The 20,840-nt window shown below is 41.9% G+C and overlaps 1 protein-coding gene across 7 annotated transcripts in view; it reads left to right on the top strand.

Moving 5' to 3' along the window:
• The window catches only part of Asb7 (ankyrin repeat and SOCS box containing 7), a 46,479-nt gene extending 34,454 nt beyond the window's left edge, over positions 1-12,025 (top strand). For 3 of the 7 annotated variants that reach the window (XM_020185631.2, XM_020185629.2, XM_074061737.1), the window contains 2 exons: positions 1,325-1,422; positions 4,456-12,023. In XM_020185631.2, the coding sequence (XP_020041220.1) occupies positions 1,325-1,422; positions 4,456-4,689 (332 nt within the window). In that variant the 3' untranslated portion in view covers positions 4,690-12,023. Of the gene's footprint in view, positions 1-1,324 lie in introns of all 7 variants that reach the window. The other 4 variants (XR_012443983.1, XM_074061739.1, XM_074061738.1 and 1 more) reach the window with 4 other exon arrangements.
• Positions 12,026-20,840: the final 8,815 nt, after the last annotated feature.

Here is a 20,840-nt window from a genome sequence, read left to right as displayed (position 1 = left end):
ACTGCAGAAGCGTATATGAAAATTCAGCTATCATCTCTCAAACTAGATTTTAGAAAACATTGCAAAAATGTTAGAGAATGCCGTTCCTCTCTCCATTTTGGGGTTTGTTTTGGAAAGTAAATTTTCAAATTTATGTTAACATGTAATACTTTAACATGCAATGGGTTTGGTTTTGTTGTTACTTTAAACAAATAAAAATTTGTTTTAACTTCTGATATGGTAATTTCCCATAGACATAGCCCACATCAAATTCTTTTGGGTCCTCAATCATTCTTAAAAGCATAAAGGGATTTGGGAAGCAAAAAGTTTGAGAGACACTGAAAATATGGCATGTACTTGACTTTTGAAGTATGTTACTTAATCTCTCTGAGACTGTCAGTAAAACAGGGATGATGATCAAAGTACTTCCCTCATAAAAGGATTAAAGGAGTTAATATATGTTAGGAGCTTAGCACAGAGTAAGCATTCAATATGTGGTAGGGTTTTTTTTTATTATTTTTACCATTTAATAGAAAAGCAAGATATATGTGACTGCAAACACTATTGAAGCATTGTCAAAGAGTTTTTCTGTGCAGTCATCTGTGTTGTTTTGGTATAAACATGGCATCTCAGAAGTGAAGGAAGTTGGATTTTATCACTTCTTATTTGAGTTGAGCCATAGCAGGGTTACTGGCCAGTGGTTAGCATGTGGGATGTGACGCTTCTGACTAGCCTGAGGTGCCTTTGCAAACCCCCTCCCTGCTGTACCTGTCACCCTCATCCTCACACCCCACATTCTGCTCTGTCCAGACTGACAAGATGTTGTTTGCAAAGCTGCCTGGAGATTTTGATAGGCATCCAGGCTGTCATGTCTTAGATCCAGGGCTGACAGGGCCCATAGGAGAAGAGCATCCCATCAGTCCATGTTTTTTTGGGTGGAGAAACTGAGGCCCAAAGAAACAATTTGCTCAGAGGCTCACTTTCATATTAGAATCCTTGTCAGGACAGTCTCTTGATTTGTAGCAAAAGGAATCCCAAACTTGGAGTCAGAAGTACTGGTTTTAGTCTCAGTCTAAGCCGAAGCCTTATGTGGTCTGACATCAGGCACTTAAGTGTTCAATCCTGAGTGTCCTCAGAAGTAAAATGAGATGGAAGTATCTACCCTGTTCCAAAGGATTGAGAAAAGGACCAGATGAGTCTGTGTATGACAGTACCAAAGGCACTTCGGTCAGTCAAGACCATAGACTAGTGCAGTGCACCTCCCAGAGAAATAACTAACTTCAAAGCCTGTCGTAAACATTGCACTCTGCAGCTTTGTAACATTTTCTTTTCTCTGTCTTTTTAGGACAGCCCAGAAACTTGCAGGACCTGTGCCGAATTAAAATTCGACAGTGTATAGGCCTTCAAAACCTGAAGCTGCTTGATGAATTACCAATTGCCAAGGTCATGAAAGACTACTTAAAACACAAATTTGATGATATCTGAAATGCCAGAACTGGGAGCAAGATTAGGAGTTATATTCCAGATTCTTAAAAGGCTTTTTGCCTTGCACAAAGTATAGCCTATGCAATTTCTGATTCGATGTGAAGTCAGAAAGCAGGTATACACTTTTGGGTTTTTTGTTTGGTTGGTTTTCATTGTAGGGGAGGGACTTTTATATACATATATATATATATATATATATACATATATATATATATGTGTGTGTGTGTATATATTTATATATATATACACACACACACATATATATATAAACACACACACACACCACATGCTTGAAGGTCTTAATTTGGTTTCTTGGTCCAAGTTTAAGAGGTCCAAGCTTTCTATACAATATCGCATTTAGAAAAAAAGTTTTTCTTAAATGACACAAGCAGGTTTGGAGTGGAGAATTTACCCTTTCAAGTTTACGGTTTCACCGAGGAGCCTGGTACTGGAAACCAGCAGAACACTTACTAAAGCTCGGAGACAGCAGTTCCACCCAGGGGTCCTCGGTTACACTGCAAAATGCCCTAGGAAGGAATCTCTAGTAACGCGGTCATTTCATTCATTTTCAATGAGGACAAATTGGCTGTTTCAAACTTTTTTGGTTTTTGGTTTTTTTCCTTTTTTTGCCCTAATTCACGTAGCTTTCAGATAACAGGAAACCCAGAACCTCTGCTTTCCTTCTGGTGTGCTCTTGTTTTTAACTTATTTTTTTAACAACTGTAAGACACTACCCTGAGATACTGTGTCTCGACTTCTGTCTCTAGTTGAATTGTGCTTTTAAAAAAAAAAAATTAATGGGAAAGAAAGTAACTTTATAAAGCCAGTGTGTTTTGTTTTTAAAACAGTGCCTCCTGTGCAATACTTTTTCTGGTGTATTCTCTCCATGATTTCTTTGGCTGTTCAGTGTCCCAGCCAGCTCTGACATGCCCGTGAGAACCAGAAACGCCACTTTAATTTCCACTGCAGATCCGTAGCGTGTCGCTCACAATCTCATTTTTAGCTTTGTCTTGTTTCACTTTAAGCAGCAAATGTTATATTCTGGTGGTAGATTGTTCTCTAAAAATAGCCCAAAGTATTGTTAAATCATTTGGCTTTCATGGTTAAATAATTTGAGGTGGTTTCATGGTGTTTTCTTTTTTTTTTCTTCCTGGTAATATATACATACATATATGTGTGTGTATATATATATATATATATATATGTATATATACACATATATATATATATATAAAGGGTAAAATCTCTAATGGGTGCACATTTGTAAGTCTGGCTAATTCCTAATATGCTAATTAAATATTTCCTCTCTACTTTAAGGTTAGGTACAGTGAAGCTCTTCGGGACAATTATTTTATTTTCTGGGCTGGTTGGGCAAATACGTGCCATATAAACACACGATAAAGTGTCAGTAGCAAAGGTAAAGGTCCCCTAAGCCCTAGGCATCCGGGATGATGCCCTTGGAAATGTGCTGAGTGCTTCATTTGTCACTGTGTTAGTTTCAGAAGTACCTTTTCAAATGCCCTAGTTTAATTCTTAGTGCTGGAGGAAACTAAAATATTTACATGCTGTTCATAAATTTGTTATCAGAAGTTTACAAGATGAAAGGGCTTCTCTTGTCTGAACTGCTAATTTTAAGTCATAGAATGTAAAACTCTCCCATCTAAAAGTGTAACAAAGCAGAATTAGGAGTCTGCTCTGGCTTTATCTTTTCCAAGCCAGCAGTGCTATTTTCTCAAGCACAAAGTTTGTTTTCTTGGCTGCGGTGTGGCCCTGGCATCAGTGTCCAGTCTGCTTGTACCTCGGCAGCACGCAGGTATCTGCAGCTTCAGAAGGAAAAGGGTTGTTTGGGGAGTTGCTCCTGTGGCCCATGGACTCTGGTAGCCAACTAGTCAATGTGGGGCCAGTTTTGTGACCATCCCCAACTATAGCAGAAGCTTGATGGATAAGAACAGGTGGGTGGTCTGACCTTTCCCAAAGGTCATCTCCAGAGAGAGTCCTTTGTGGAGACAGTTGCCGAGCTGTGTTCTCAGTTTTGAAACCAGTACCCAGGTCAGGGCTGAGACAATCAGCAGCATCCAGGACGTGGTGTGACCAGTTGACTTGTGTGTCACTTCTCCAAAACCCCACCCCAGGGAGGTGAGGGGCAGGAGGGTGCCTGCGTCCTGTACTCTGAGCAGCGATACAATGTACCATTTGAACATGATTTATTTCCATGTCTGCGTGTATTAATTTATTCGGTCAGTGTAAAACAATGTTCTCCTCCCAGCCATTCAAAGGTATCCAAACTAAGTTAGCCACTGAGTTTGAGTCAAGGAATTCCAAGTAAAAAGATCCAATTAAGGTAAATTCTGTGTTCTATATTGCTGCTGTGACTTCAGAAAAAAAAAAAATTATGAGAGCTCTTCCTGGAATTGAGATTTCTATTTAATGAAGATGTGTATAATTCCATTATTTATTGTTTGAGGTTTGATTATCTGGAAGCTTAGAAGGAATGTTTTATGTTTGCTGTTAATAAAATTCCAATCACATACTGTCTTTAACAGTAACTAAAATGTCTCACAGTTGGGAATGGTGGGATACAGTGGTGAACACGCAGGTCGGCACTTGAATTTGATTGGCAGAGAAGCCTTCTGTTTTCACATAATGAAACATAATGAACAGATATTATTTTCAGAAAATCAACTGTTGGTTTTTTCCAGAATCTCGACCGAAATGTTCAGCATATTACTGAATTTCACCACTGATTCTTCTTATGTTTCTTTTGAAATTTATTATTTAAGCCTATTACTAAATCTTTTTAAAAAATATATTTGGCAAGTACACCAAAGAAACCAGCTCATAAAAGATTATGATCATTAATGAACTGCAAACCTCATCTTTTGAAAACAAGGTTATTTTTTGTAAATATTTGTGTTTATAAATGTACAGCAGAGTAAGAGTGTTGTTTTTTTTAGATTATTTAATTCCATATTTCTAAACTATTTACTACAGAATAACCCATGCTCGTTAGTTTGGAGGACTGGACTGTTTTGCTTTGTAATTCGTCATCGGTCGTGCTGGGACAGCATTTCCGCCAGAGAGTTGAGTGTTGTGGCAGTGGCGGGAGTGCATGCACATCTGCAGCAGGAGGGAGTCCGGCATGCCTTGCCTTGGCAGGTGCACACCCTAAGAGACAGAACATGTAGCTTAATGATCACAGTGGACCACATGAAATTGAGATTCTAACTTCCCTGCAGAGTTGCTCATTAGCCCAGGATGGGAATGGGATAAGGCTGTTTGCCCACAAATTTAACTTTCATGTAACTCCCAGTGTGTTATATCATAATACATTTTGTTCTTCCTTTGTAATGTAAGTTTTTGCTTTGGGTCAATTTGAATTAAAAAAAACAAACCTTAAATCTGATTTTAAAAATGTATTGGATTCTGTTTTATTTCTAGTCTACCTTTTTAATATTTCCTGCTGTTTGATGAAAAGAGAAAAATCTGTCCTTCACCAGCGTGTATGTCACTGGAAACTGGGTAAGAACAAGGTACAAAAAATAGTATCACTTTACATTGACATTGGATAAGACAGTTTTTACCCCCCTTTTTATTTATTACTATCTACTTGTTTATTTTGGCCATGCTGAGATTTGAACTCTGGGCCCTTCGCCTGCTAGACAGGCACACTACCACTTGAATCATGCCCCAGCCATTTTTGCTGTGGGTGTTTTTTAAATAGGCTCTTGAGTTTATGCCAGGCCAGCCTGCACTATAATCCTGTTGATGCTTCCTGCATAGCTGGGTTGACAAGCATGCACCACTGTGGCCAGCTTTTTATTGATTGAGATGGAGTCTCACAGACTTTTTGCACGGGCTGGTCTCAAACCACTATCCTCCCAATCTCTGCCTCCTGAATAGCTAGGATTACAGGCATGAGCCACCACACACAGCCTTTTTTTTTTTTTAATGCATTCTGCAACTACCAGTCAACAAAAAGTATTGGTCTTGAGTATATCGATCTAGCACTGAGCTTTTGGGATCTCATTTGTCACCTGCCTCAATGCATACCACACCGTGAGCAAAGAGGACAGGGTATGCACCACAGCATTCTAAATACAGACCAGCTGGTACAGTCACAGCAGCGTCGTTTACATACCTTGTAGCTTATAGGAGGTGGAAGCAAAATAAATTGGATCTCTCATTTCTTCAATATAACAAAAGCACAGCTTGCTTCAGGAAAGACGCCAACCTCCTGTGAGTGATGACATGCTAAGAGAAAGGGAGGACAGACTGTTCAGCACCCCATGCAGAAAGGGGCATGCTGGAATTACAACTGTTCTTGTGGCATACTTGTCAGGGTGTGGCACAAATGAAAGCCAAGAATGGGACATTTGGAACTGTCTGTAATGGTCATCAGGGGAGTTCGGATTTGAAAAATAGCCATGTTGCTTGGAAATCTTGAGGTCATTTCCTTTTCTGATATGATGTAAAAGGAGTGTATTGTTTTCTCAGCTGAAAGACAGTTTATAAAAACAACTTACTAGCTATTGATAAAATATTATCTGCTTGACAAAAGAAATATTTCCACATCCCATACAGTTGGGTGTCCAAGATGAAAGAAAACAGGTTTGTATCATCTGGTGTGAATGTAGTTGTATTTCTTTAAGAGGAAGCAGTGATGTTTTACAGATTTTGATGTTAGGATTTTTTACAAGTTAAAATGCCAGTAGCAATTTTAAACATCCACTGCCAGACACAGATTTAAGCTGGAATTGATAGGGACTCCTAAGATTCAAAGATGCTTTTTCCTTATTTTTACATTAGCTATTCTGCCACTACCTATCTCAGGTCGCTTAAATATTAGTAATCAAAGGGTCAGCCATATCTCACCACTGGATCTCACAACTTTTCCCATAGGGTAAAAGTGCATTCCATGTTTTGTAATTTATTTTTTGAAGCCTTTGGTGCATTCTGTAGATAAATCCTTACGTTCCAGAAGAACACTGATTCCTAAGTGACAGTTCACTTTCTGAATCACATTCAAAAAGACTGAGGTGACTTGTGACTGCTCTACAAGAGCTCTTGGGAATGGGAAGAAAACCCTGAACTCCAGCCCAGTTGCTGGCATGTTTGGTTTCTTACCATCCTAAGAGGGGATCTTGTACGAAGCACTCCTTCAGTGTCACCCATTCAGCCATGCCCAGAGTGTCTTGTGCTACATTTCAGTCATTCTTGAAGCAACATGGTTTTTCAATCCTGAAGACCCATAAACTGTCAGAAATAAAGAATCTGGTTAAAGCAATATGACCTTTAAAAAAAAATCAGCCATTTGTAATTAGTATAGGTATATTTAAAATTAAACTCTGATTTATTCAAGCATCTTAAAAAAATCTCACTTGGAAACTTTTTTTGGTTATCTCCCTCTCATTAGAAAATGCATTAAATTAATACAGATGTAATTTATGTCAGGATAAGAAGCAGTAAAGGGATTCAGTTTACTATGAAACAATCTTGGGAATCAGAAAAGAGATGTTTCTATGTGGACAGCAGGATTCACTTTGAGAAATTGGATTACGTGACAAGTAGACTGACCCTTTGTAAGTGACACAGAAATTTCCTATTTTATCTGGCAAACAGAATCATATTTGTCTTGCTACTCAGTTTTGAGTTAATACTGCTTTTCTTCCTCTTTATAGTTACAGGTCAGGTCATTCCTTCGTTTTCTTTTTCTTTACCAGAAGAAAAGAACACATGGAGGGCATGGGCTTACTGTATATGATTGTTTTAGATTTCTCTAGAGGACTTCTAGATTTTCCCTTTTTAATTGGACACTTAACCCTTTAGTGAAGCGTATGCTTTTGTACCTGAGGTACAAACTTGGCCTTGTCAAATTACTTTAGAGTAGTGTTTTTCAAGTTCTCCAATTGCTTGTTTTCTCTGCCTTTCCTGGATAGAAATACAATTCAATGTCATTTTGGAAGAATGCCTAATAAGTCAGTCTAGGTTACAGCCATTTTCCATCTTGGGTAGCACTGGAGAGAAACAAACTGCGTTTCTTCGTGGTAACTACTATATTTTTAGGAAACCGTCCGCTTTGAGTCCATGGGCGGGGAGTTCCTTGAGCCCAGACCCTGGGTCTTGTTTGTCTGGCTCTCAAAACAGTGTTTGCTGAAAGAACCCATTTTCCAGACCTTCAGCTACATGTGGCCAATGGTCCTTCACTCAAGGTGGTTCTTCAAGCCTACAAGGAACCAGGGTCGAGTGGATAAACATCATACATGTTTTTGAGCTCCAAAACTCAGGTAAGTATAGTCCTGCTGAATCCTGTCAATACTGCCTTTTATTCTTCCACTTCCCCTCGGCCTCTTCCGTCATAATCACCAGATGGTGGGCCCCCATGATCCGCTCTTGGATGGCGCCTTGACAATCAGCTTGCAACAGCCCTCTAACCTCTGACTGCAGGGAGTTCTATCAGGTATGTCTGTTCCTGAGCTCCATAGTGCTTTGAGCCTTCCAAAGGAGATGGGGTACGCTGGCTGGCTGGAGTACCCCCATGAGTTCTAGCTGTGCTTGGACAGAGCTCTCAGTTCTCAGGGCAGCTGGGTGGGATCAGAAGTGGAGTCCTGCCCCGTCACTAACCTTCTGCAGTGTCCATGTACTGCACAGGTTGGCAAAAACAGTTGAGTGTGAAGTGATTGAGCAGCTGTGCCTTTCATACTGGTGGTATAGGATGTCAAAGCCAAGCCTCCCTAATCTAGTGGATCTTCAGCTCTCTGTGGGTTGTTATGGTTAGTGTCAATTGTTGAACCTTAGGACAGAAATCAAGCCATTATTAAGAGAGCAATAATGTGATGACATACATGTTGGCAAGGCTTAGGATTTCATAGGTAGACTTCCTTGATTAAAGCCCATACATCAATAGAAGGCCTATTCTGAGGGTCCGGCCTGGGCCGTCACCGTTCCTTTTGGAATAATCTTGACTAAAAGGAGACAGCTTAGGTTCTGGGGGACTACATGTGCCTAGAAGTACTTCTTGTCACTTTGTGGTTTTATTTTGCACTGTCTTTTCAAGGTGGTTGAGTAACTGAATGTATGAACCTGCACAAAGATGCTGTGGCATGCATATCTAGCTTTTTTTTTTTTTTAACTTCAATGACGTTCAGCTAAGAGATTGGTAAACCACCAACATAACATTTTTATGATTCCTCACATTTATAGTATCTTCATTAAAAGTTGAAACCAGGCTCTGGTGCCTCACGCCTGCAATCCTAGCTAGTCGGGTAGAGATGAGGAGGATCATGGTTCAAAGCCAGCCAGGGCAAATAGTTCATTAGACCCTATCTTGAAAAAGCTCATCACACACAAAAAAAGAAGGCTGGTGGAATGGCTCAAGGTGTAGATCATGAATTCAAACCACAGTACTGCAACAACAACAACAACAAATCCCAGAGAGGAAGAATTTGGCTATTTTTGTCTTAGAGATAAAACTGAACAAAAATAAATATCCACCCAGTGGTTCAAGCCAGTAATCCTATCAATTTGGGAGATTGGGATCAGGAGAATGAGAGTTCGAGGCCAGCCCAGGCTTACAAGACCTCCATTTCAACCAGTGACTGGATGCAGTGTGTCATCCCAAGCTACACAGGAGGCTAAGATCTGGAGGATTGCCATTCCAGGCCAGCCTGAGGAAAAAGTTTTGCGAGACTCTCATCCCAGCTATCACAGGAAGTGTGCCCAGAGCACAAGGGCTGGAGGCATGTCTCTGCCTAGCCAGCACGAAGCCCTGAGTTCAAGTTGCATGCATTTTAAAGTCACCATTTATCTGGAAGCTTCTGAAGCTGGAAGTTTCTGAAGTTTCAACTTTAGAAGTTGACAGAACTAGTCTTAGCAGTTTGTAATTTTAGGTGATTTTGGTGGCAAGGAAAAAGCAAAACTGCCAAGTTAGATGTGGGTTGAGTAACTTAGAGTGCCAAAGCAGCAGGGTTTAACATGCCAGCCCTCAAGAGTTAGGTAATGATGCTCCATCCCAGAAAGTACTTTGGCTCAAACATGCTATCCATAGAAACTTCTGAGGTCCCGTGTTTAAAGTCACAATGGACATGTATAACAAGGTAGTCATTTCTCTTTCAGCCCCCTGTCAAACCCAGTAAGGTAGATTTGAGTCATAACCTCTACCTCCCCAGCTGCCTGCCACCATCCTTGTCAGGGGCTGCTAGGGCATGAGGCATAATGGTTTAGGGCCTCCACCTGCTTAGAGTGATACCCGTGAGAGTAAGGTGAACATCCTTGCCCCATGCCTGTCTTGAGAAGAGTCAGCCGTGGAAGAAATGGAGTGGGGCCCAGGGCCAAGGTCCCATGACAGACCAAGGTGATCCTGGGAGCCTATACCAGGGACAGGTACAGCTGATAGCTCTACCCATTCTGACGCCTAACTTACCCCCACTGTGATCCAGAAAGCAGCCACTTCTCTGCAGCCTGTTCAGAACACTCACCTGTTAAATCTGTCTTCAAGGTGCATCTGTAATATTTACATGACAAATGAGTTATCATCCATCTTAGGAGAGGTGTGTGAATGTGTGTGTGTGCATGCACATGTGTGTGTTAGTATTAAAGACTGATTGTGCATGGTAAGGAGGGTTCCATGCTGAGGACCTGTGGGCTTGGGGTAACTTGGACTCAGTGCCTCTAGAAAAGGAAGGGAAATAGAGGAGGTGGAGGAGAGAGCTAGTGCCCAGGCTAGAGTTATCTGCCAGTTAACTGGGGAAGACAGCAGAGGGAGTCCCAGTCCTGCTGGGCACTGGGCCCAGGCTATCAGTCAGGGTTGCCTCTTGGGCCAACTTCCCCAAGGCTTTCCTGTTCCAGGTGGCCATCTGCTTTCCCATCCCTTGGCACTGACCATGGCTTATGAAAAGCCCTGTTGGAGGGATTGCCTTGTAGTTGTTTCTAAAGGGGAAAATGTTTTCTGTCACGCCTGCCATGCCAGGCACACCTGGAAGGCAGAATCTGGCCTTCTGTTGGGCCTTGCAACCCAACAACTAGAACATGCTGCACATAGAGTCTGGCAGATGTTTGGTGAATGAGGAGTGGGTGTGGCTCTGCTGTAACCTGGTACCAGGTAAGAGAACAAGAGGGAGCCAAAGTTGGATTGGTTCTAGTACCAACCCTGTAAAGCTGCTTTGCATTCATTCTCTTGGGTTCTCACTCAGCCCTGGAAGTGGATCTGATCGTCCCCACTTCTCCCCCACACCACCCCTTCACTGCCTTCTCACCATTTGACTGTACTGGCATCACTTACCCTTGCCAGGGTCCCACAGGCTTGCTCTGTAACATCCGTCCCCACTCCCTTTTCCTTGTGTGTTCTGTGCTCAGTGTTCTGAAATCAAGGCTGTGAAACCCCTCTAAGGAGGTGCACAGATGACCTTTCCTAGGAATGGGAAAGTGGAGTTGGGACAGCCATCAAAGAGGTCAGTAACCCCAATAGTGTTAGGTGCAGTGTGCTGAACAACTCTCATAGTTCCTGAGCACCTGTTAGCTCTCCTCTGGGTCCTTTGCCAAAGTCCTGCCTACACTGTGCTGAGTCAGGAGACATGAGCATGCCACACACTGTCTCCTGCCACCTGGATATTGGTGTTCCCGCCTGGCCCTAACTTGTACTGGGTGGGATTCAGAACCTACTGGTTTCTCTATCTGTTACTTAGTTTTACCTGAGATATTTCCATTCATAAAAAGTTTACTTTGGCTCATAGCTTTAGCAGTTTCAATCCAGGATTGGTTGATCCTTTTGTTTTGGACCATGGTAGCACATCATGACAGAAGCAAAATTCACTTCCTAGCTGGGAAGAGAGACAGACAGAAAACAGACACTGAAGTCCCTCAATCTCTTTTAAGGACACATCCCCAATAACTGGAAGATCTTGCACTAAGCCCCACCTTCTAAAGACTCCACCACCTCCCAGTAGTGTCACATCGTGAACCGAGCCTTCACTGCAGCATGTAGAATTTTGGGGGGTCATTTTCAGATTCAAACGGCAGTCCTTCAGCTTTTTATTTTCTCACTTATCTTTCCACATGAATTCTGTCTTAAATGCAAAAATTAAAGGAGCAGAGAACGTTCCTAAGCTCAAAGAGACGTTAAAGAACCTGGTGGTGGGGAGCTGGGGCATGGCTCAAATGGTAGAGCGCCTACCTAGCAAGCACAAGGCCCTAAGTTCACACCCCAGTACCACCAATAAATAAATATTTTCAAAGAATATAAAAAAAGAACTTGGTGCTGCCGATTAATGGAGAGGAGAGGTTTAACACCAAGACCAGAAGAGGTTGGAGGGCTTGCACATGTCCCCCGGTGGTAGTGGCAACTAGGCCAGGCTTAGGTCTTGTCGGTGCCATCCTCCCACTGCACTCTCCTTTGCCCTGACTTCCTGCAGGCTCCTGTGTCACAACACACATCCTGTCTCCGTCTGTGGAAAGGGCTTTGAATACAGACCCTCCAAGCTTATGGGGAAGCAATGCTAACGTCTTGAGTGATGGGTCATGATGTGACTGCTGTGAGGGGCTCACCTGCTTGAGAGGACCCTTGGGAGCTCACCTGCTTGAGAGGACCCTTGGGAGGTCACTTTGTGACAGCATGGGCTGCATTGGCCCCTGGCCAGGCAGGGTGGGGTTACCAGCAGCCAAGTTCACACCTTCAGATAGTTGCCTCATTTGGCACCCCAGGGTGTTTGACTTCTCTGTGCATCGTCTTCTGGACACCTTTGTGCATTAAGATAAAAGGGCTACTATATAGGCTCCAGCCTGGAACATCCAAACCCTATATTATCCAAGGGTCCTGATGTTTCCTTTGAGAATTCTGTAGAAACACCGAGCCTATAATTACCTTTGACTTGCTTCATGGAAATGATTGATGTTTAGGATGCCATTAGGGTATTCAAAAAAAAAAAATACCCTGAGATTAACTAATACCATTGCTTCCTGCTCCATTTAATAATTGTTTTAAATTTAAAAGTGCTTTAATCACCTTCTGTTTTAATGGGAAGTAATAAGACGCCTGTTCAACTGAAGCCTATCTTTGAAGGATAGGTAGGTCGTTGTTTCCTATATCCCCTGGAAGCAACAGAATAAGGATCTTAAGGGGAGTCCTGTGGTCAGGGTGCTGAACCCAAATGTAGGTTGCATGGGAAGTTCCTTGTATGACGTGTACAGACTCCACCCTTGTGTTCTTCCCTGAGCCTGTTCATGGGGCCCCTAGAGAGCTTGGAAACAATCCCATTGAGGCTTGCTTGATCATTCAGTTTGTAGTTTTTGAGAGCCTGTGCCAAAGCACTTATTTAAAATAGCTCCAGCATTCACAAGGGGCCAGCAGAGGGGCCAGCTGATAGGCAAGAGGAAAGAAACAGGGTAGGCTTTTAGAGTGGGAAAGGGCAATACATGGCCAGAACTTTCACCATCCAAGTCACAAAAGGAGTGTGGAGTTATGGTATTCTACTGTACATATTAGTGCAAGCGAGCGAGCAGCAGCATCCCCGGAAAGGCTATTAAAATATTGCTGGTTCTCACCCCAGAGTGCAACACGTCTGGAGTGAGGCCTAAATGTGTGCATTTCTAGTATGTGTCCAAGTGATACGATTGCTGATCCAGGGACAACACACAGATTACCCCCTTAGGGGACAGGGACTCTTCCATGGGCGGGGGGAGGAATTCAACATTCCCTATGAGATGTTACAGAAACTACTACCTGCATGTCCATGAGGTATGGATGAAGTACTCGTACTGATTATCAAGGCCACATGTAAAAATGTATCTCCATATTTTATGGGCCAGCCTTGAGTACTTCTATATCTGTTATGTTAACAAAGACTACAAATCTCTCCTGCCATGTTACAAGCTGACTCCACAACTAAACCTTTGTGTCTTCATTTATCTTTTGCAACTACTTAATTTAAGTTGGGCACAGACAAAACCGGTAGGCTATAGTTCTGTTATCCTGCTGTTATTGTTCTGTAGCCTGGTTTAGTAGCTCATAAATAATATGTATACCAAACATGAATAATGACAGCCCTTGCTGCTCCGGGTGGGGGAAGGCAATGACTCTAGCTACCTCAGCATACACTAGGAAACAGGCTGCCAAGATGCATTCCCAAGATTGAAGCATCAGCAGTGTTGCTCCAAGTGCTGATAGCAGAAACCACCTGCCACACACCTCTGGCAGAGTCAGTTCCCCAGAGCTGTCAGAGGGAGCCACAACACCTACAAATCCTCTCCCAGCTCCTGGATGCAACCTGGGTTTCTCAGGGCTAAGCTGGTGTTAGTTTCCTGCTTTAAGAAGCAAATCAGCTAGGAGAGGATATAGCCTAGCATCCAGTGCTGCTTGCTTCTGATCCAAGAAGCCTCTCTGAGAACCAACATCCCAGGTCTGCCTGAAAAAATGAAGAATTCCTTCCTTTGTCTTAAACAGCTTTACTGAGGTATCATTGCTACTCAAAACTTACACATATTTAATGGATGCATGTTGTTGAGTTGATCAATTCTCATTTGGAAGTGGAAAACAATAGACAACTTTGAAGAAAATGGGATGTCCAAGTCTCTTCTCAAAGTAGGAAGACTGCTACATACAATCTAAGGCCTGGACCCACCCTACCCCATCTCTGATACCTGGCCAGGTGGGTCTCAGAATGGGTGGCTTCTGGTCCATCTGCCCCAGCCCTGTCAATCTTGTAGCCCTCTCCTGACAACAGTGTTGCATCCTGCCAAAATGTATGGGAGAAAGCAGCCAGAAGTCCCTCATAGTGCATAGGTGCTTAGTTAAATATTTAGGGTTCTTGAAGGATTTCAGTGGTCATATTCTCTAACCTCTTTATCTTCTAACATGCCTAATGACTATTTTTCTAGAGGAAAATACAGTCAAATCTCTGGCTTGCTCTAATACTGATTTTATTTGATTATGATGAAATTTATATATTTTGGAATTCCGTAACTGTCAATACTATTACTCATTGAGCCTTCATTTAAAATTTTTCTCAAAAATGAGAAATGGTCAATTGTGAGTTTTTTGATGGGTTGGGTCTGTTTTTCCCTTAATTTTGAATTTCAGCCCCATGCAAATACCACACCTTATTGGGAAGTTTTACTCTGTTTAGGTTGAGGAACAGACTCAGGTTCATTCCTTGCGTTGGTTATTTCTTCAGAGAGATTGCTATCCTTCCACACAGTTGTATCCAGTTTGCTGCAGCCAGACCTGGAGGAGGAATGGAATCAGGAAATGGCCTTCCACATGTCAGACCCTTGGAGCAAAGGGAAGATAAAAGACCAATGCATCCCAAAGACAGTAGAGGCCACAGGGGGACTCCAGGTAAAGGGCAGCTACAGAGCTAGCCAGCTTTCTTTCTGATTTGTTTGCTAATGACAGAAAAGATCTCTGATTCGGGCATCCCTGTTATTTGGGGCAAAAGCCCAGCTCTGCTGGCACCTGGTGGGATTGATGGTTCTGCATAAGTCATTTGCCTAGAATTAGAAGGACCCAGGGCTCCAGGACCAATCATACTGAATGATCCTTATGTTTCAGAGAAGCCAGAAGAGGAACAGAGGGACACCGAGGAAGACAGCACAAGCAGTAAGTTCCCATCTGGTTGTCTGTTTCTGGACCCCTCCTTCCCACCCATCTTATTACTAGTGGCTTATCAGAGGTGGTTTGTGAAAAGACTGGAATCCATGGTCCAGGACCCGTACCTTTCTGCAGAGGGCTTAGCACCAGAAAACTCACTTTGTAAAAGTGCAGTCACTGTGATAAATAAGCTTAAGCCTCAGCAATCAGTTTTTCACTTTTACCAATTACTCTAGGCTGCTATGTGACAGAAGTTAAGACCGAGTAAGAATTTTAAAGAAGCCTCATTTTCCTTGTCTAATTAAATTAAATACTTGAAAGGTGATTCACATACTGATTTTCCCTCCATTTAATCAAATGAAAATTACAGGGTCTTTTAGGAGTTCGAGCATCTGATTCTCGCTGCTCAGCCTCTGGGGTCAGAGAGCCCTCGCCTGGGACACACTCCTGTGACATCCCACCCACTGCCTCTTTGTTTGCAGCTGTCCTTGGCAGGGCTCTTGGACCAAAAATGTCCAGGAGGATTTAGGGAGGGCATGCCTTGTTAGTGTAATAATACACTCAAATCTATTTAGACTGCCTTTGTCTCCAGTTTTAAAAACTTATTTTTTGATGTCCATTGATTTAAAAACAGTTTTTAAGCTAACATGTAAAAAATACATTTATGGGGCTCTATGTGATGTTTCCATACATGTGTATTATTGTGTAGTGTTCAAATCGGGGTAGGCATGGCTATCTCCTCAAACATTTATCATTTCTTTGTAGAAAAAATGTTCAATATTTTTTCTTCTAGCTTTTTAAAAACATACAGGACATTGCCATTACCTATGGTCGCCCTACTGTGTAATAGCATGCCAAAAATTATTGCTTCTCTATAACACAGCACCCTGTTTCCTGGTTTTTAATATTCCCCACATGAAGCAGGTGTTTTGAGGGTGAGAAAACCAAAGGCCAACCACATCCTATCCTGTTCTTCTTCTTGTGAAGATGTCACAAAATTGACTAATTCTCTAGTCTCCCTCTGCAGTGTTGGTCTGAATTATTGAATGGCTACTAGATCCTGGCAAGTTATTTCAGTGGTACAACCAGGATGCTGAAATTGAAAACTTTGAGTACTTTTTATTTTGTTTTTATGCCTTCTGTGATTTTTTAAATAAAGGTGTGCATGAGAAATTGATGCAGCCATTAAAAAAATGAAATTGTGTCATTTGGAGGGAAATGTATGGAACTGGAGATCATCATGCCAAGTGAGAGATGCCAAGCTCAAAAGGCCAAGTACCTCATGTTCTCACTTATGATGACGGTGGTGATGGTGATGATAATGGGAGATGAATGTATATGGGGGACTTCTAGAGGGACATCAGTGGTAAGGGGTAAAGGGAAAGGAAAGGGTACAGAGGTGTGAAAAGGATGGAAGTGTGCTGCATACGTACACATGAAGACAACGTAATAAAACTCACCAAACTGTTTGAAAGGAAGGGAAGGGAAAGGGGAGGGGAATACAATGGAGAAGATGAACTCATTCAAGGTACACTGTATACATCTGTGTAGTTATCACAAGGAAATCCCCTCGTATTATTAATGTATGGCAAATCAAAAGTTAAAAATAAAGCAAAATGAATAAAAAAAGAAAGAAACTGATGTGTACCACAGAGGGTTTCCTTGGACCCAGGAGAAGCTATGTAGAGCGTCTGGAACCTGGTAGATGGCATCGTGTGTGAGTGAGCTGGCCTTGCATAGTCATCTGAGACCTGCAAAGTGACATGGTCTTGTGCAGGTTTCGTGATTGACTCCAGTTATTCACCAGCTTTCCTGCGCCATTTCCAGATCACCTCTCCTGATGTGTGTCATCATCATATGCATTTTTGGAAAAGCTCATTTCATTTTAAAAAGAGCATTTGCCCTTAAAATATAATCAATGAACAAACACATTAACGAAAAGGTGAAAAAAGCTTCACCTTCCCTCCCAGCGTTCTCCATGTAGTGTGGATTCTTCCAGCTCTCTGTGCAGCTGTATGTGTGTTTAGTTTTGTAACAATGATTTCTCTGCTTGGCTCTACCCACAGATACCCTTTTATATTATGAAGTACACATAGATATGCATAATTCTTATTGATGGCTAAATATTACTGCACATTTATTTTGTTCTTCCAATCAGTATGTATTAATCACCTTCCATTTCCCAGTCCTATCCCAGGCTAGAGAGTAGGAATAAAGCAGGAATGAGTTCTTTATATTGTTTTTTTTTTTTCCAACCCACTTCTTAATCACAAGATCATTAATAGTGTTTATTTTCTCAGGCTGAAATTGGCTTGATATGTATTTTTTATTATCCTTCTGTGTTAAAATATAAAGTCCAAGAGATCCGTGGCGTTGCCTCTTTTGCTCACTGATACATCTTTAGCACTAAAACAGTATTTGGCCTACACCAGGAACTCCAAAACTATTGATCCTTTGATCCTGTCTGTTCATAGTTAAGTGAATGAGTGGACAGATAGATGGACGGGTGGGTGGATGGGTGGATGGATAGTTGGGTGGTCACATGGATGGATGAATGGTTGGGTGGGTGGTCACATGGGTAGATGGATGGTCACATGGATGATTCCTGCATTTCACATGAATAACCTTGATTGGGTTTCCTTAAACTTCCAGCTCCACACTAGCTACTTTAGACTGTTAAATGAAGATATGGTTTGGTCTTGTGTTCATCTTGTCTTTGTACAGGAATGTGTTGAACCTTTTGTTATGTTACTGACTCCTTCTGTATAGCAGACAAGCAGTTGACTCAGGATACATCCTGAGTCTCCCAGTGCCCCCTGCCCCCCAGCTTTCCTCTCCATCCTGGGAGACCTGACCCAGAACCAGCAGCTCCAGAATTGGGCCCTCTCTCTGGCCCTGGACTCTCTTCAAGGACCAGCATCATTTTGGACTGGTCCAAGTCCATGCCTTATAAGTTGCTTGGTGTTTTGGATATCACCCCTCCCTTATGGGTGCGATAATGTTCTGATCCACTTTTTCAAGAGAACCACTCAGCTTTAATCTTTAAAAACACAGATCAGATAGGTCACTTTTCCACAAAAACCCACTAACTGCTTCTTATGCACCAAATCTCGAAGTGTTTGTCGTGGCTTCAAAATCCTCCCTGACCCGTGTCCTGTCACTGGACTGCTCTGAGCTCATGGTCCTTAACGTGCACAATGTTTCTGTCCCTCTTCCTGAAGCACTCCTTTCCAGGGATCAAGGGGTAGCTTACTCATGCATTCCAGGATAAGCTTTAAGGGGACCTTCTCAGAGAGCTCACCTCTGGCCTATAGGCAAAAGCTGCTCCCTGTTCCCAAGGCCTGTAACATGCTTTGACATATGTAGGTATGTCTAAATTCCTGAATATAGCAGACTTTCCATATATATGACACATATCTTGGATATATCTAAATGGCATTTCTATCATCCCTCTTTCTGTCTGTATCCATTATCTCTCTATCTTTACATAAAGATAGATATGCCTCTGTCATCTACCATCCATCCTCATTGGTCCATGCATGGCCCTCTTAAGTGTCATTTTATTCATTTATTAATAGTATGTTGCACACATGAGTTCTCCATTCAACCCAAGAACTAATATACTGACAGTACTCCCAGTGGAATCTGTGTTCTTCTGCACCCAGGACATTACCTCTGCTGTGCATCTAGATGCTCTAATGCCCTTGTTTCCCTTTTTCATTCCTAGTATTTTGTCATGCATGGGTGCATGCTGGCAGTATTTTCTTCATTATGTTTTTCAGAAGACAAAATAGGTGGAAGGCATGCCTTCTAATTAGAATAGATTTCTCCCAATTTTTAAATTATATTTTTCTTGTTAAATTTTTTTCTATTTATTCTTATTCTCTTGGTTTTCTCTTTACTTTTCTTTTATGTTTGTCCTTTCTGCTGCTTTTTAATATGAAAGCATTATACAATGCATACGTCCTTATAGTTGTAATAACTGTGAAAACTTGTCACACCATTGCTTTATCTCACACATGCATGTAATTCACCTCCATATCCAAGAATAAAGGTAATCTTCAATATAACCAAAATACCCATATCATTCCTAAGATAGTGGCAATCCTATATCCTGGTCTAATATATATTCAGTTTATTAGAATATCTAACATATATTCGATATTCTAATATATATTCAAATTTCTCCAGTTGGTATAAGAATGTCTGTTACACCTGTTATGATGTTACTTATTTAAACCAGGATCTAACCTAGGTTTATATACCACATTTGGTTGCATCGTTACGTTCTCTAGTGTTCCAGAACAGTACATCCAATACTTACAAAAAAAAAATCTTAGGACATTTGACTGAAGGATCCAAAAGTAATGTCTTGGAGAATGTCCCACATGCTGGACTTGTGTATCTTCCTGATGTCATTTAGCTTCTTCCTCTAACTTAGGTATTTGCTGAAAACTAGGTTAGTGGGGCAGTAAAACTGGTCCAGGCTAAGCATTCTTGGCAACTATGCTTCATAGCCAATGTAGCTAATGCTACAAAAATACATTTGAAGAGTTTTGTCTTTAAAGGCAATGGAAATTAGACAGCTCCAGGCTTTGCAAAATGATTACTAATCTACTCAAGCATTAAACAAGCAAGAATCATTTCTACCCTAAGAAAGCCCTAATGAGGAAAACATCTGGCCCCTTTGCAGAGGCTGGGAAATGCTTGCATTCCTTCCAGTAACTAGTTAGCATGTGGGGGTGATGCACAGTGCTTTATCTGACTTGCTTCAGTTGAAGTGAGGTAAGGAATTGGGTATCCAACAGAGACGAAAGCCTGGTGAAGCCTATCTGTTCCTGTTTGGACAGAGAATTTTTATTCTGATTTCTTTTTACCATGATGGGTTCTCTCTCGCTACTCCCCTGTCCCATTTCCTTTCCCCTTCCCTCTCTCCCCTTCTCCCCCACCTCCATACTCCTTCATCTCCTAGGCCAACAACTGAATAACAAAGTAAACAGATGGCCTAAGTTGGCTGATCCACAGAGTTGGAGCTGACAAGATGCTCTTGAAAATTCCTTTCCACAGACTTTAAGTCCTGCGACTTGGCCTTGCTTATGTTAAACACAACACACCACAGAAAGTGGGTGGGAAGTGGAAGTCTGAGGACCAGTGTGTCTCTGTGTTTCCACCAAAGCAGCCATTTATAAATGCCATACATTTCTAGAAGTCATCTTAAAATTGTTTCCTTCTGGTAATAGGAGGTTCTTGAACTATAGAAAATCGTCTTTCCCAACATTGTAAATTATTGGTGTCTAAAAAAGAAAAATGAGTATGGGGGCCTGGGTCCCCAGCTCTGTATGAGGCCCCAACCTCCCTCAGTAGGGGAACCTGAACATGGTCTCCTCTCTGCCTAGGGCCCTCCCCTTGAGCTGTCATTTCTTCCTCTTGTCCTACCAGTCTAAAAGCTGCAATTATTGAAAAGTATTTACAGTGCTAGTGAAAGGGTGCTTAGTACATGTGTGCTTACTATCGACTCTCAATTTCATTTAATTCTTCACAGTGATGCTAGAAGGTGAACACGTGTATTACCTTAGTGTCAAGACAAGGAAACTGAGACATAGCAAGGTTGACTTGACAGGAAGTGATGGAGATGGGATGGTGGCCGATGTCTGCCTGTCCTACACATCCTCCAGAGTTCCTTTTTTGCCACATGGCACTGCATTTAGTCTAACCAATCACTTGGCACCTTTAAGCTGTTCATCTACAGCCCGGGGGATGGGTTTCAAAGCATTAGCCACTGTGGGATGGGGTTGAG

Source organism: Castor canadensis, chromosome 19 (genome assembly GCF_047511655.1).
Source record: "Castor canadensis chromosome 19, mCasCan1.hap1v2, whole genome shotgun sequence".
In the NCBI taxonomy this organism is placed as follows: Eukaryota; Metazoa; Chordata; class Mammalia; order Rodentia; family Castoridae; genus Castor; species Castor canadensis.
Note: the sequence above shows the minus strand (reverse complement) of the source record. Positions and strands in the feature narration are given on the sequence as shown.